This window comes from Poecilia mexicana, unplaced genomic scaffold, assembly GCF_051168715.1.
Source record: "Poecilia mexicana isolate PSO_F unplaced genomic scaffold, ASM5116871v1 scaffold_9, whole genome shotgun sequence".
NCBI classification, from domain to species: Eukaryota; Metazoa; Chordata; class Actinopteri; order Cyprinodontiformes; family Poeciliidae; genus Poecilia; species Poecilia mexicana.
Genome location: NW_028263378.1, coordinates 5,561,040 through 5,576,395, shown reverse-complemented (window position 1 = coordinate 5,576,395; position 15,356 = coordinate 5,561,040). Strand labels below are relative to the sequence as shown.

Here is a 15,356-nt window from a genome sequence, read left to right as displayed (position 1 = left end):
CTAAAGTTTCCATAAGTGTAGCTCAGTGTACAACCCAAAACAGGTGTCCTGTTTTATATTGCATTTTGCCTCCTGATGGCCCCGTAAGCTTATGCATTTCTGGGAAGGTAAAGGTAATTTCATTTATATAGCACATTTTCAGCAACAAGACAATACAAAGTGCCTTGTTGAAAAAAGCCACTGCACTCATATCAAAACCAAAGCATCCAAATTAAACCCATAGGCTGCTCTTTATTCTGAATCATCATTAAAATAATCAAAGACAACACACATACACAAGAAAAAGCAAGATACAGAAGGTAAGATGATTTTAGAAAACGTTTGTATTGTAATATGTGGTTAGATTCTACTTTCATCCAGCTGTTAATACGTTTCCTGCATTTTTCTTAAACTAAATAATGTGCTCCATTTACAAAAATACGTTTCGGGGCCAGTGGAACGGTTGTGTCTTTGTCAGACCACAGACTCAAACCGAGGGCTCTCATTCCGAAAACAGAAAGTGTGTCAATGGAGCATGCGGTTTGAAGGAGGGACAAAGTCAGGACAGGCGATCTGATTGACGTTCATTTTAACGAATCAAATTCCCTGTGGTAAATGACACAACTGCGCCCTCTGGTGGTCTTTTGCTTGTTTGTAGTTCAAATGCTTTGTCTTTGCAAGGAAAATACAATTTCTCTTCCTCCGACTGTCATAAGATATTCTAATCGTTTATTTTACATCTGTGACTGACAAAAAAAAATCAGCATTAATCTTTTCTTACACCATCGATGGCGATGAAGAAAGTAGGGATAAATAACTGTATTGCCATTTATTAACTCTCACAGACTTGATTATGAAATTTATTACATTTTTAAACAGTTATCTTATAAATTTTGTGGGAACTAAATAATAACATATTCATTTGTAATTCAAAACATTTATTACAATTAAAAGAACATCAACATATCAACTTAATCTGGATTTCTGGTGGTCCGTGAATGCAGCACTCCTGGTAGTTTCTGCGCCCCTGCAGCAGCGGTCCAGTCAGCGCGGTCTGAAAACAGAATAAAACCGGGACAATGCCCGTGGATCTGAGCAAGTGGTCCGGGTCTCTCGCCCTGCAGGAGGTGGAGGAAAAGCCTGCGAAGCCTTTGACTGTTAAATATGGCTCTCTGGAGATCGACGAGCTCGGCAAAGTTCTCACTCCAACGCAGGTTAGTGAGCTAAATGATGTTAAGCTAACAGGGAGTGGAGCTGGGTTATAAAACACAGTCTGAGGCCAGTTCCTACAAATAGTTTTTCTTTAAACATTATAAGACATTTTTGCATCCATGTGTGAATTTGTTTGGTCGCAATATATTGGGTTACATAATACATTTCGCATGTGTGAAGATGAAAAAGGTTCGATAGCGCCCCCCAATGGATGTCACAGTAACTTTGTTTTGAAAAGCTTTTTTAATGGCTCACTCTAAAAGCGAAACAAAATAGAAAAAGAAACAGGTAAAAAGTTGGCCATTGCCTTCTCCGCATCTCGGCTTTCTCCCATTCACTTATATTCCTCCGGTAGAATTTCTACTGGGCCAATCAGCAAACACAAGTAGAAGTTGTGAAAGATGGCAGTTTTTCAGCAAAAATTAGTGAGAAATTAAATTATAGATTCTTATTCTGTGCAAGTAAATAAAAATTAAGTTATGGGAACTCTAATTTTAGTGTAATTTCCATTACATACAGGTGCAGAATCGACCCACCTCTATTGAGTGGGAAGGATGTGATGCCAATAAACTGTACACTTTGGCTCTGACCGATCCAGACGCTCCCAGCAGGAAAGACCCCAAATTTAGGTGAGATTGAAAGGATTTTGGACCAAGTTTTTATCCTTTTTCTTTGACTCAGTGAGTCTTACAGTTGTCTACCAGCGTGAAGTCAAGAATTAACAAAATTCTTTGAATTAACTTTTTTTTTGTTACAGAGAGTGGCACCACTTTCTGGTGGTCAACATGAAGGGGAATGATGTGTCCTCTGGCTGTGTCATGTCTGACTATGTGGGCTCTGGTCCTCCCAAGGGCACAGGTAAGAAAGTAGATGAGAAATGACAAATTGTGGCACAAAAGTGATTGCTGCTTCACTAATTACCACAGTTAGTTAAAAAGTGTTTAGAAAATATGTTTAAAGTCTTTTCAGTATTACAATTAAATGTAAGAAAATCCCTCAACAATCTTCTTGTGTTGTCTTGACTCCAGTTTCCAGCACCAACGGAATCATTAGCCAGACTCTTTCCTCCATATGTAACGTTTTAAAAGCTGCTGTAATGTTTTCCCTCAGGTCTGCACAGGTATGTGTGGCTGGTGTATGAGCAGCCGGGGAGCCTGTCCTGCTCCGAGGCCGTCCTCACCAATCGTTCTGGAGACGGCCGCGGCAAATTCAAGCTGCAAACCTTTAGAAAGAAGTACGAGCTGGGAGCCCCTGTGGCGGGTACCTGCTACCAGGCAGAGTGGGACAGTTATGTGCCTAAACTTTACGAGCAGCTGGCTGGAAAATAAGCAAGCAAAGACTGCAAGCAAGTGTGTTTAGTAGCAGAAAAATCCCATGGTGTTCCTCCACTGGAAATGCTCTATTCATTTAAGAGAGAAAGCACAGTTTTGTGCCACTGTAACATGTTTTTTTTTTTTTTTTTTAAATCGCTGTTACAAGAATGACTCCTTCTCAAAATGAAGTCACCTGTTCTAACCTCCAATAAACCATTGACTCAGCATTTTCCATTTTTTCTTGACATTAAGCCAATTTCAAAACCTCTAGAAATGCAGACAGTTATCCTCTATAACTGTTTCTCAAATGTTTTAGAAATAGGTGTTTGGATGTTGAGTGTTAAATTGTGGTTGCTGCAGCCATGAAAATTGTTTTATGGCTGCAGCAATAAACTACATATCAACATAAGACAAAACCATTAGTTGTGTCTTCAAATTGTCCTTAGCCTGCTCACTAAGCACATGATTTACCAAAGTGCAATACATTTGACTTGCAACTAAAGTAAGAATCCGCTGGGTTTGATGAAATTTCTAGATAATAGTTCTTACTGTAGAGGTTCGCTTTCATGTGCTGAACTTCACATTTCTGGGAAAAATTCTCCAATGCACTTCTGTTTTTAGTAGTTTCTGTTTTACTTGAGCAAAGTTATACTTATTTGATGTGCATTGCTAAGCTTGCATTTGACTTTATTAAAAAAATTAAATTTTGAGGATTGCTAAGGGCAAGGTATTAGAAAATATCACATATTTTCACACTTATCTGGAACAATAAGTTTCCCACTGTCTGCTTCAGGTTGTTCTGGGAACTTTTAGAATCTTTTTCTCTGCACACATTGAGATGTTTCTGATTAGACAAAGATCAACCAGATTCAACAGATCCTCTGATTGCTGGAGGTTAGGAGGTTCTTTGTAATTGCATCGTAAAAATAGGAGGTAAAATCCCCAAGTATCAGTCTGAGAATCATGGTTCTGGAACAACAGAAAATTCGAGAATAGAAAAATATTTAGCAAATTTATCCAACTTAAATGTATTATATAATTTGTAAATTATACAAAAAGTTTATTGATGTAATTCCAGGACAAAATAGTAAAAATAAATCTAACCAATTCAAAGACTGAATAATAAAGTGTGAAGTGTGAATAATAATTTTTACACCTTCAAACTGATGCGCGTTTTAATTTGAAGAATTTTAAAAAAGCTTTTCTTTACAGTTTTTCTATCTAAAGAAATACATTTTAATATTTTGTCTAAAATTTATTGCCATGGCCATTTGAAACTGGTTCCATCGTTTAGAGGAATAACATTTACACTTCTTTACTTTGTGTGATGAGCACTTTATTTACAAATATAATTAAAAGCTCTGACAGATTCATGCTTTCTTTAGACCTGAAAAAAAAATAAAGTGCATGCATTAAAGCATCATACTGGTCTGGTTTACAAGAAAATACACAGCTCGAGAGTTGTGTAAAGCGAAAAGGAAAAACAAAGAAATTAAAGAAACTTCCATTAATATATGACAGGACTTCAAATACTATCTGTAAAAGATGGGGCAGAAAAAAACAGAAAGCGTTTTTAAAAAATTCTTTTTGGATTTGTGTGACAGTTAAAATACAATATGAAAATAAGTAAAAGCTCTCCATAAATCCATCTATACACAAGATACAAGACAGCCCTGCCCTCCCATTGAAGCCCTTTGTACTAGCTGGGAGTATACAGGTCACATGTATTTCTCTATTTCTCATTGGCTGCCAGTGCACTAGGACACACACGGCGAGTACCATGATCCAGCCTACCTTCAGCAATCAAATTCACCTGAAGGAATAACATGTGTGATCTGTGCACCTGTTTGTACACCATGATAATCATCTTGAGGATCAAATTACCCAAAATTTGTCCTAAAAATGTCCTGATGAATTATTACCAAAAAGTGTTCAAAGAAGCAGCGAAGACGACGCGCTGCGGAAGGATTAGTCGTTTCATTGATCGATTTAAGAGATTTTTTTTTTTTTTTACCTTTTTTTTGCACAGCTTTAGAGAAGAAAATCACTTTTGCATAAATGCATGTTTATTTGGAGCGATTTCGCTCATTGAACTACCCTCATTTTTCTCTCCCTCCTCCTCTTGACTTCCACTTTTAGGTCACACCAAAAGTGTCATCATTGCACAAAGAACAAGAAACACTGACTATGTTATCATTATCATTACAAAAACATGACAACTACGAGAATTTATCTATCTTTTTCTGTCATCTTGTGACACCACAAGAGGCAAGGAGGGGGAGGAAGTTTCGGTGGGATTTGGGCGTCTAAAACCTGCCGCCGACTCCGTTTGACCGGCCATGAAACACACACTGGCTCACGTAATCTAGAGCTTTTTTTTTTTTCCCCATACGTCTGTGTGTTTTTGATGAGGATGTCAGCAGCAGAAAAAACCCTGCACTGTCAGGCCAGGTCAGGCAAAAGGAGAGGACGGTTGATCTGAGGCAGAAGGACGTCGAGGGCGGCACACGACAGCAACCTTTCACCCCCGACTCCTCATCTGTAGTCGTCCTTGGGAAAGTCTAAGGTGCCCAGGTTGCCAAAGCCCTGCCGCGTGCTCTCCATGTCGAAGCTGTCGATCTCCCGCTCCTGGCGATCCAGCAGGTACTTAATGCGGTCAGTTCGCTCCTTCTGAAGGGAACCCAGCTCCTCTTCGATCTGGAAGAGGAAGAAATCAAATTCAGACTGTCGTTTTTAGTTGTTTGGGGGTTTCTTCGCTAAAAAGCTAAAACAGTTTCCAGGATTTTTATAATCTGTATGACAGAACACCAAAACGTAGAGTATAATTGAGAAGTAAAACATATATGGTACGTGCCTTTTAAAATCTGAAAGGTGTGGCGTGCATTTGTGCTCAGTTGCAGTTACAACTGGGGTGTCTGCCAGCTTTACATATTTAGATCCTAAACGTTTTACTCAAACTCATTCGGACTAGACGGAAAAGATCTGACCTTCAAAGCAAAAACAAAAATCTTACCAAGTATTTTTTGCTTAATTTCTACTGCAAATATCTTAGTACGCTTGAAAAAAGACAAAATTAACTTAAAAAGTAACTTTTCAGCAAGACTTAAGTTTGTTTTAGGTCAATAATTCTTCAGCATAGATAAAGTACTAGCAGATATTTTTCACTTCTAAGTCATTCCTGCTTCTAGCTAAAAAGAAAAATCTACCCGTGGAACTAGTACTTTTAAGAATTACTGAGTTAAAATAAGCTTATATATCTTACTGAAAAGTTATTTTTAAGTTATTTTGTCTTAACTGAAGTGAATTAAAATATTTCCACCAGAAACTATACAAAAATCCTTGGGAAGATGTTGTGGCTTTGCAGTACTGAAATCTTGCCACGAATTCTCAATAGGATTTGACTGGGCCAATCTGACACATTTTGAACTGATCTCATTTTATTTGGGGTATCGCATTAAAAGGGGCTGATTACAAATGCAGGCCACAGTTTTCAGAATGCATCCTTTCCACTTTTCAGTAATGAACTTTGTGTGTTGGTTTTTGACATTAGATCCCAATAAAGTGCACTGAATTTTGTGATTGTGAATAAGTTTGGGGGTATGAATACTTTTGCAGCGCACTGCGGGTCTTTATTTAACATCGTAACATTTTTATTGCCGCTTTTTGCTTTTGCCGGTTTCCCTACTTACTGCAGTGCTCACTGCAGTCCTAAAATGCAGAGCCAATGCTGATCCAAAACATAAATAAAAAGATGATTAAAATATGATGTATTTATTGTAGAAACATTGTGTTGATTACACCACAGTGTTGTGTAATCACTGTGGTGTTATATCTACTGAATAGTATTCACCAGGAAAGATGATGACGGTCAGACCTTGCTCTAAAGTTGTAGAAATGCCGTAGTGGAGTACACACATCTGCTTGACACACACATCCATCCACAGGTGCAGACAAACACACTGCCTGGTGCAATACGGCAATCTGACGAACTACTGAGCATGCACAGAGAACTCCAGACTCTGACCGTGAACCGAACCGGAGCACAATGGTGCTTCAAAAATCATGACATCATCTTCGTACCGGTTTGCAGATCTGGCTGTCACCAGCAGATGGCAACAAGCAACTGCAGGCGGCGCAGCCCATGTTGGACCCAACAGAACTGGATGAGGGCGGCATTTCAAAGGTCCCTTCCTTTGTTGTCGGAGTGCTGTCTACGAGACTGCTGCGATGACGTAGGTCAGTTTGAAAGGACGAGTACTCTGCTGCCGCTTTATCTCATGTCACTGATTTACATGACAGTCACATTAAAGATGACCCATGTACCTGGGAGGATCTCATAACCGCTTTATGGGACAAATACTGATAAAAACGTCAAATCAGAATAAACATACAACAGCCTACAGCTGTACTGGAGCAGCTGGAGTTTCTATAAAATAAGGTGACAAACGCAGTAAAAATCGTCTGGCGTGAATTTAGGTATCTGAATTAAACATTTTGAAAAAGTTGCAATTAAAAAAAAAGTGATAAAATGACACAATGGGGTTGATTTGAGATTCTGAACAGCAGCTAGGATAGTAGGAGAGAATGGTTGTCTGCACCCAGCAGGAAGTCATGCCACTGTCATCGCCACCTGCGGTGAAGGAAAGCTGTCTGTGTGAGAGTCTCTGCAAACATGCGAATATCTTTCTGGGTCACATTTTCAGGTTCACACCGGCTGCCGATGTGAATCCGGATGTTCACAGCTGTGAATTAAACAACGGCCTTGCAAAAGTTTTCATTCCCTTTAGCTTTTTTTTTCCCCCCACATTTATTACAACACCAAACATAGTGCGTAATTGTGAAACAAAAGCGATATAGTTTTCAAAATGGATGAGAAATTTAAAAGTGTGGCATGCATGTGAATGCAGCCACTAACAGGTTTTCTCCTTGTATTATATTATTTTAAGCCTCATTTGTCTTTCCGACAACCATTACCAATTAAAATTGGCTGACTTACTCGATAATTAAACTATTAATTTACATGTAAACATAACTTCTTAACTACAGAAGTTAAGTTTACACACAAGGCCTTCTACAAAATAAAGCACACCTCTGCACATACACACCACAAAACAAGTTTGTGCAATCACAACAAATAGTCTCCACTCGGCAAATCATGGCTCTCAAAACCCAATGGACATCGAGAAATGGGAGGTGCAGCTGCAGTTTCAGCAGCATCTGTTTTATAAATCCAGTCAAATAGTGTTTTTCCTTTGAGATCTTGTGTTTAGTCTTGTATAATAAGTAAGCAGTAAGTATTTTCATCTTGCAAATTTCATTTGCTTAATTTAATGTGACCACAAATAAATACGTTGAATGTTAAAATCTTGTCTCAAGTAAAGAGGCTTTAAGTGATTAAAGTACTTCCTGTAGCACACCTTTTGTTCCAAGTGCGCCCGGCGCAGCGACACCTTCTGCTCAAGCTTCTGCTGCTCGCGCTCGTGCTGCGCTTCGGTCTGCATCTTGATCTTGCTCTGGTAGGCATTGAGCAGCTCCATCTCCTGCTGCAGCTGCTGCCTCAGGGCCTGGCACTCGGCTTCCTGGGCTTCGTCCAGACGCAGCTGACAGGGCCGACCGTGGACCGCAAGGAAAGAGAGGGACAAAGGGACAGAAAGAGGCGGAGAAACGGGGTGAAGAAACCAAGCGAGAGAGGGATGAAAGAGGGGTGACAGGGAAAGTAAGGACATATTACGGGCAGAGAGGGGAGAACATAAATAAGGTGCCAACCAAATATTTCCTCCATCGCTTAAAGAACCAAGAGCTTTTAGAAATCTTTAGCCTTACCGCCTGCGAGGCCATCATCTCGTTGATGCTCTGCTCGTACTGCTCAGCCAGGATGGCCAGCTTGCGAGTCTGCTCATCCTTCAGGGCCTTGAGCACCGTCTTGTGCTCCGCCTTGGGCGTAACCTCCATCTGGTGGTGGCGCAGGGCCTTGTACTGCTTGGTCTGGACCTTACATGTGTCCTGGAACTGCTTCTTGATCTGAAGCTCCAACACCTGGTGGACGGTTCAGAGTCAGGCAGAGAAACAAACACTATGAAAGTAGAATGATAGTCTATCAGGGTCGGTACGGGCGCTTGGAATCCTTGAAAATGCTTGAATTTTAAATAGGTGTTTTCAAAGTTTGAAAAGTACTTGAGTATGGTATGAAGTACTTGAAATTCAAATTGCACAGTTTAGTGATAAAGTGCAACCTAACGTTTGATTCAAGGCCGTTTGCAAAATGTTATTGAAACCAGATATTTTCATACAGCTTGAAACACTGACATTTTTTCTCTGTCTGAAGTTGAATCAGACTTAACCTTTTTTGTTAAATTGGTGTTTTGTTCTCAGACTAGTCAGGTGTACAGGGTGTGTGAGAGAGATATTTCAAAACATAACATTCTGCTATATTTTTGTTTAACCTTGTCCTTGATGTAGAATGTAAAATACTATCACAAGACATTATTACTGACAGTAATAAATTACATTATATAATAGTGAATTGAAACTGTTTTTTAGATTTTGTTTTTAATCTCCGGTGTGGTGCTGGAAAAGTTTGAAAACTTACCTTGAAAATGCTTGAAAAGTGTTTGAATTTTAATGTGAGAAAAGTGTGTGAATCCTGTCTTTAGGTTTATCCATTACACACTGAACTGCGAGAAACACTGTTGCTCTCTAAATCAAACGAAAATATAACAAACTTCTAAAGTGTTCTTGCACCATTTGCCCATCTTAATTCATTACATTTAAGTTGCATCACTGCCTATCCAGAAATGAAGGAGAGGAAAAGGGGATGTTGCTTCTAGCTTGCGCCATCTTGGAGGTGAAACCCAGTTCCCTTAAATACCCGTTCTCCACCAGACAATATCCAGCACACTGATGACTGCAAACACGTTTTCCCCTGTGATGACTCACTTTGAGGTTCTTGGGCTGCTGCCGGAGCTCCAACACATGTTTGCGGTGGAGCTCTCGCTCCCGTCTGTTGTTGTACTCAATCTGGTTCTCCAGCTCCGTCTGGTGCTGCAGGCGGATCAGGTCCATCCGCAGCTTCTGCAGCGTCTTCAGCTGCCGCTGCTCCAGCTCCTGGGTGGACTCATCGTGGCGGATCAGCATGGCGTGCTCCATCTCCTTTTGAGTCTTCTTCTTGTTTAACTCCTGTTTAATTATTTTCTAACATTTAGTTGCAGCCATATATAAAAGCAAAATGACAATACAGTAAGAAATGACCTCAAAGGCAAAAAATTATGTGGGATGGTGGATGGTTCAGAGAAAGGCAGAGAAACAGACACTATGAAATATATGTGAGTCAGAGACCTGGAACTTTAAAATCCAAAAATTGACCTCTGACAGTTACATCTGGTCCTTATTTCAATTTAAACTCTTTGTGAGTCTGTGTATTTTCCCACAGGGAGCTTTTGGCTGCTAAAACTCATCTCCGGATTTTAAGTGCCGGTCAGCTTTCTAGATTATGACATAGTTGGCAAGCTTTGCTCAGTAATAATCTACTTATTAAACAATGAGTGTTTTCAGTAGAAACACACTGTTTTACGTTAAACCTTCACCAACCACTTTAGAAAACAACAACACAACTAATAATGAGGTCATATGTGATGAATGTTTTAACAGATTTGCAGATATCTAGGAAGTATCGCTTCCACACCTCACGGATCTGTTCCTGCTCCACGTCGTGCCTTTTAATCATGACTTTGCGCTTGAAGGCGCGGCAGTTCCTTTCATAGAAAACCCGCTGCGATGTCAGAAGATGGGCCTCCTCTTCGGCCTGGGAATGTTGCATGTTCTCTTTGTGCTTGGACAGACGCTCCTGCTTCTCCTTCTTGGGTGTACTGTGGTCCTCATTCATCTCCTGTGAAAAAGAGGAGAAACAGAGCGGCGACTGTTGACTGCTGCAAATCTGCTTTCTAATTTGGAGCTTAAAAGGATATGTGAAAAGCAAATGTAGTCTAATGGAACTGGGCTTTACAAAAGAATGCTTTGAGTTCATATTAATATTCGTTAGTGGACTGCTTATTGCAAGCTCCAGCTAACTTCTTATTTCGGCAGAAAACACTTCATTTTCCTTATTTTTTGGGCTTTGAGGTAATCTACAACTCACACTAATGCACTTAACACTGAAGCCTGATCCCCTCTCTCTGGAGTGTCTAATTCTGTTGTAGCCCTCAGTTTGTTGAAAATATCTTCTCCTGCCAGCGATGCTTTCCTTTAACAGTGCTGACCTAATTTTGGTCACTTATCTCCTAACTGAAAACACAACGCGTCACACTCCCAGCCCATAGGAACACTTTCTGGACTTCATTTCGGGGTTTTGGAGGGTTAAGAATTCTCTGGCGTAAATATGGATTTGTACTTCTTCCAGTTTGTGTGCATATAAATGTGTAGGAACATAGCAAGTAGGCCGAGTGACTCAACAAAACTTCCACTTCAGAGGTTTTGAATGTTCATGTTTGCGTGTAGGAGGGTTGACTCAACAGTAAACAGTAAATAGGACGGTGTGTCACAGCGGAGAGAGGCGTACAACGGAGGAGAACAAGCAGAGCAAACCTCCTTAATCTTCTCCTTGCAGAGCTTGTACTGCTTCTTCTGATTATCCAGAAAAGTGGTCAGCTCCTTCTTCTGCTGCGCCACGATCTGCTGCTGGAACTTCTTCTCATCTGCGACTGCCGTCTTCGTCTGGAAGGAAAATTAGGCGTTTAAATGTCTGTCTTAAGTCAGTAGGTTGTAGATGTAGATCCTTGCACACAAGGAAAGACAAATCAATTTTGACGTAACATTGTATGTTATGTCAAAAAATAAAATTTGACATAAAATTCTGATATTTTACTCAAATATCTGAATTTTAAATCAACATCAAGAAAAAAAATGAAATGATTCTGTATGAATTTGGAAATACAATGAAAAATAATCAATATGCTTCTATAAATAATAATAAACAAAAAGGTAAAAACTGTAAACAAATATCCTAAAGTTGGACTTCTTGTCTAATGTTGTCAATATTTGGATAAAAACACAATTTAAAAAAGCACAGGCATGCTGCTTCTTGTGATAAACGACGAGGGGGTAGTTCGTGAGGCTTCCATGCCTGTTTATATCAACAGATTATACTATCTCTTTGCTGGTTGGACATGCTGTGTGCTAATCATAAAGATATGCAGCTTGTTTTTCAGGGAGTAAAATATTGTGACCCAGTTTTGCTCCTGCACTTCATTGTATGTGTCAATAGGAGGCAGTAGTGAGATGAGTTCTTACAATTTTCCTCTAAAAGATGAAATGTTGGTACAAAGTACCAATAGTTTCTTTCAGTAGCTTTGGAACAATAATTAAAATTTAAAAAATATGTCTCTGTTGGTCACCTTTGCCCTGAAACAAATAAATAAGCATAACTGGGAGTGCGATAAGTGTGTGAATTAGTGTATTCCTGCCCACCTCCTTCTCAGTTTGCACTGCGTGGCGTTTGGCCAGCTTCTCCAGCTCGATGTAGGCATTGTTGGCCTGCGTCTCCACCTCTTTCTGCAGCTTGAGCCGGTGCTCGTCCATCTCGGCCTTCAGCTTGTTCTCCAGGGCGATCAGCTGCTTCTGGTGCTGCCGTCGCATTCGCTTGTAGCCTGACATCTGCTCCCGCAGTTCACTCTCCTGCTCATGCTCGTGGATCTGTTTGGTCACCTGTAGGTAAAGATGTTGGTGAATCTGAACTGTGATACATTTGGGGGGGACTCTAAAAAAAAACAAAAAAACACACATCTTACCAAGTATTTCCAATGCAATAATATCAGTACACTTGGCATAAGACAAACTAAAATTCCAAGTCCCTTTTCAGCAAGATATAGGTGCTTGTTTTAGGTAAATAATCCCTTAATATTGAGAAAAAAAGTACTACGTTCACCGGTACATTATTTAATTTATAACACAGCATTTTCCCATGTCATAAATTTAAAAAATTGCCAGTGTAACCAGTACTAGTGGAACTAATACTAAAGTTTGTTTTGTCTTATTTATAGTGTACTAAAATATTTGCACTAGAAACTAATCAAATACTCGGTAAGATCTGACATCTGTAGTTTATTCCACATAAACAAAACAGGATAAAGCTATAAAAGTAATAAGACTCATATTGGCAAGAATATTTGATGAAAACTAAAGATTTTAGCTACTGCCATTTGTGTTTAGGTAAATTAACAAAACAGAGACAAATTCACCAGTAGAGCTCCAAAACTGCTTTTTCACACAACTAATGCATAAACAAAATCTTACAAAGTATTTTTGTCTAGATTCTGATCTTATTTTAAGCGTAATAAAATATTACGCTTAAAATATGACAAAACTTGCTTATAAGTACCTTTTTTGCAAGACATAGCAGCTTGTTTTAAGTCAATGATTCATTAATGTTGATGAAAAAGTACTAGTTCCACCGGAAGAATGTTTCACTTATGGAAAAAAATGTCTTGTTTTAAGTGAAATAATCTGCCAGTGAAACTAGTACTTTTTTAAAATTAATTTTCTAGAATTATTCACTTAAAACGAGCTCTTTTATCTTGCAGGAATGTTACTTGTATGTTAGTGTTGTCGTAGTTCAAGAAACTAAACAAAAATACTTGGTAAGATTTTGTGTTTTTGCAGGGCATTCACTGCACAACCTCAAAAGTGTCCAAATGTCCTAAGCAGCTGCTACCAAATCTACCGTCCACTGTTTTTCACATACAACCATAAACATCCTTGATTTTCAAACCAAAACCTGTACCTGACCCACAAACCTGAGGACAGAAAGGGTTCGCCGTATCTAGGTAGTATTCGCTCCGCATCTTCTCATAACTTCCACCTGAACTCTTCCGGCCAAACATGATGGCAATTTTAGCCAAGTGCACCAGCATCCAGGAAACTTGTGCGGCATCCTATGCCCGACACAACCTTGCCTGAGCTCCGATGCTACCCGGAGACCCCCCCCCAAACTCCCCCCTTGGTCCTTTCCCAACCTTTACAGGACGATGAAGCCCCCTCCCCTTCTTTGGTTCGTGCCCTGGGCATGCAGTAGCCAAAGCAGACGTGTGAACTGTGAATGAGGCAGACCGACTCCGTGGGCCAACAAGAGGACAGAGCGGCTTTTTAGTACGGCTAACGCTAAGCGGCGGACAGCAGGTGGGTCACATGAATACCTCATTTAGAAAGAGTGAGAGAAGTTAGAGGAGGGGGGTTCAGAAGAGAGCAGGCTGAGTGATGAGGGAGGGACGTTGTCAAGAAAAAAGCAAACAGAGTAACTAAAACTGGAAAAGAAGAAAAGAACAAAACTGTAAAAAGAAAAAAATATATACCTTAGTGGTATAATGAGCACAAACATGGTGAGAAAACAAGAGGGAAGGATTGGGGGAAAGGTGGACTCTGAGCTCGCCTCCTTAATCTGTGTTGAATCAATACCCCTACTGTAATAGAGCCACCCAAATCCTGGTCACTTGCTTCAATGCCACAAAGGGCCAAGTCACGGCATGTGGTGGCCTCTTTCACACAAGGCTGTGGGTCTAGAAAGAAGATCATACTCGGGGTTCGGGGCCAGCGGGCGGGAGTGATCAGTGGGAATCCAAGAGCTACACTTTGCTGATTCTGCAAAGCAGAATGCTAACTGACTGACCAGTTTAAAGGACAAAGGTTGTACAGCTATAAGCCTTCTCTAAACATTTTCATTTGGAGCAGAAATTAAGTTTGAGCTTTGTGTTTACTGGGAGTCAAATTTGCTACAACACAGATACTCTTTGTGGATAAACTGGCAGGAAAATATCCAAAGGTTACTTCAGATGCATAGTGACATATGGTGAAGTCATCTTGTTGAACAGAGGAAGCAAAAGGCCTCCACAGACCACAGCTTAGCGTCCAGTTTTCCTGCAGAAATCACTGATGTAAAAAGCTTGTAGTTTGTGTATTTGCATCATCTGACACAGTACATTTGAAACAAACAAGTCTTTTAATTACTACTTTAACTATGTAGTCTTGCCTTTACACCTTAAAAAGTTTCTTTCTAAAGTGGAAAGAAAAATTATTTGGTTGTAAATATAACATTTTAGATTTCTAACAAACAGAAATCTAAAAATTATGACATACATGTGTATTCTGTAACTCGTGAGTTCAAACTCCTCACTGAAAAAATTTCAGAACCAGCGACCAAAACTGTGAGGGTTTTGGGTTTTCTCTGCCAGCTCTGCACATTTAGAGACTGAATATTTCTCCCTTTCTTCTTCTTTTTTCTGAACAGCAGTGTTTAAATTCTGTCATAGATTCTTAATTGGGTTTCACATCTGGACTTTGGGTAGGCCATTCTAACATGAAACTATTGCATCCATTGTAGCTGTATGTTTATGGTTACTTTCCCGTTCCCCAGGCTTTAGTGTCTTGCAATGTTTAACAGGTGTTCCTCCAGGATTTCCACTCACCAATGGACTCAAAGTATTTACTACATGAGGAACATCTGAAAGCTATTAGTTTATTCAGGGCTGGAGGGGAGCTACAAATGCATGGCACACTTTTCAGATTCATTTTTTCAGTTTTACACAACTTAGAATACATATATTTTTGTTACTGGAACATGACAAAATGTGAAAAGGAATTATTTTATAAGGCACTGGATACTACAAGATTGCTGTAGTAAAGATTCATTTTCAGTCTATTGCTTCAAGTTCCAGGTTTAAACAGTTGGCATGAGGACCCAGCAGGAATGATTGATGTTACATTTTACTGTAATCAGCCAGAGGCAGCCAGGCTGTCAGGCTACAACCTGCATCTGAAGGTGAGGAGTGAAATATTTTACAACAATGCCGTTTCTTAAATCATCTT

At 39.7% G+C, this 15,356-nt stretch overlaps 2 protein-coding genes across 5 annotated transcripts in view; one reads left to right on the top strand and one right to left on the bottom strand.

The window, feature by feature from the left end:
- Nucleotides 1-974: 974 nt before the first annotated feature.
- On the top strand, nucleotides 975-2,729 carry pebp1 (phosphatidylethanolamine binding protein 1). Its single transcript, XM_014989795.2, has 4 exons — nucleotides 975-1,193; nucleotides 1,711-1,820; nucleotides 1,949-2,049; nucleotides 2,302-2,729. Exons 1-4 carry the CDS (start codon nucleotides 1,059-1,061, stop codon nucleotides 2,517-2,519), a joined length of 564 nt encoding a protein of 187 aa, XP_014845281.1. The 5' UTR covers nucleotides 975-1,058; the 3' UTR covers nucleotides 2,520-2,729.
- A 1,086-nt stretch (nucleotides 2,730-3,815) lies between these two features.
- taok3a (TAO kinase 3a) overlaps nucleotides 3,816-15,356 on the bottom strand; it is a 61,835-nt gene continuing 50,294 nt past the window's right edge. For all 4 annotated transcript variants that reach the window (XM_014989787.2, XM_014989793.2, XM_014989794.2 and 1 more), the window contains exons 15-21: nucleotides 11,967-12,203; nucleotides 11,085-11,213; nucleotides 10,186-10,389; nucleotides 9,441-9,680; nucleotides 8,328-8,540; nucleotides 7,922-8,104; nucleotides 3,816-5,201 (exon numbers count right to left, since the gene is read on the bottom strand). In XM_014989787.2, coding sequence (XP_014845273.2) covers nucleotides 5,040-5,201; nucleotides 7,922-8,104; nucleotides 8,328-8,540; nucleotides 9,441-9,680; nucleotides 10,186-10,389; nucleotides 11,085-11,213; nucleotides 11,967-12,203 — 1,368 coding nt within the window. In that variant the 3' untranslated portion in view covers nucleotides 3,816-5,039. The remainder of the gene's footprint in view (nucleotides 5,202-7,921; nucleotides 8,105-8,327; nucleotides 8,541-9,440; nucleotides 9,681-10,185; nucleotides 10,390-11,084; nucleotides 11,214-11,966; nucleotides 12,204-15,356) is intronic.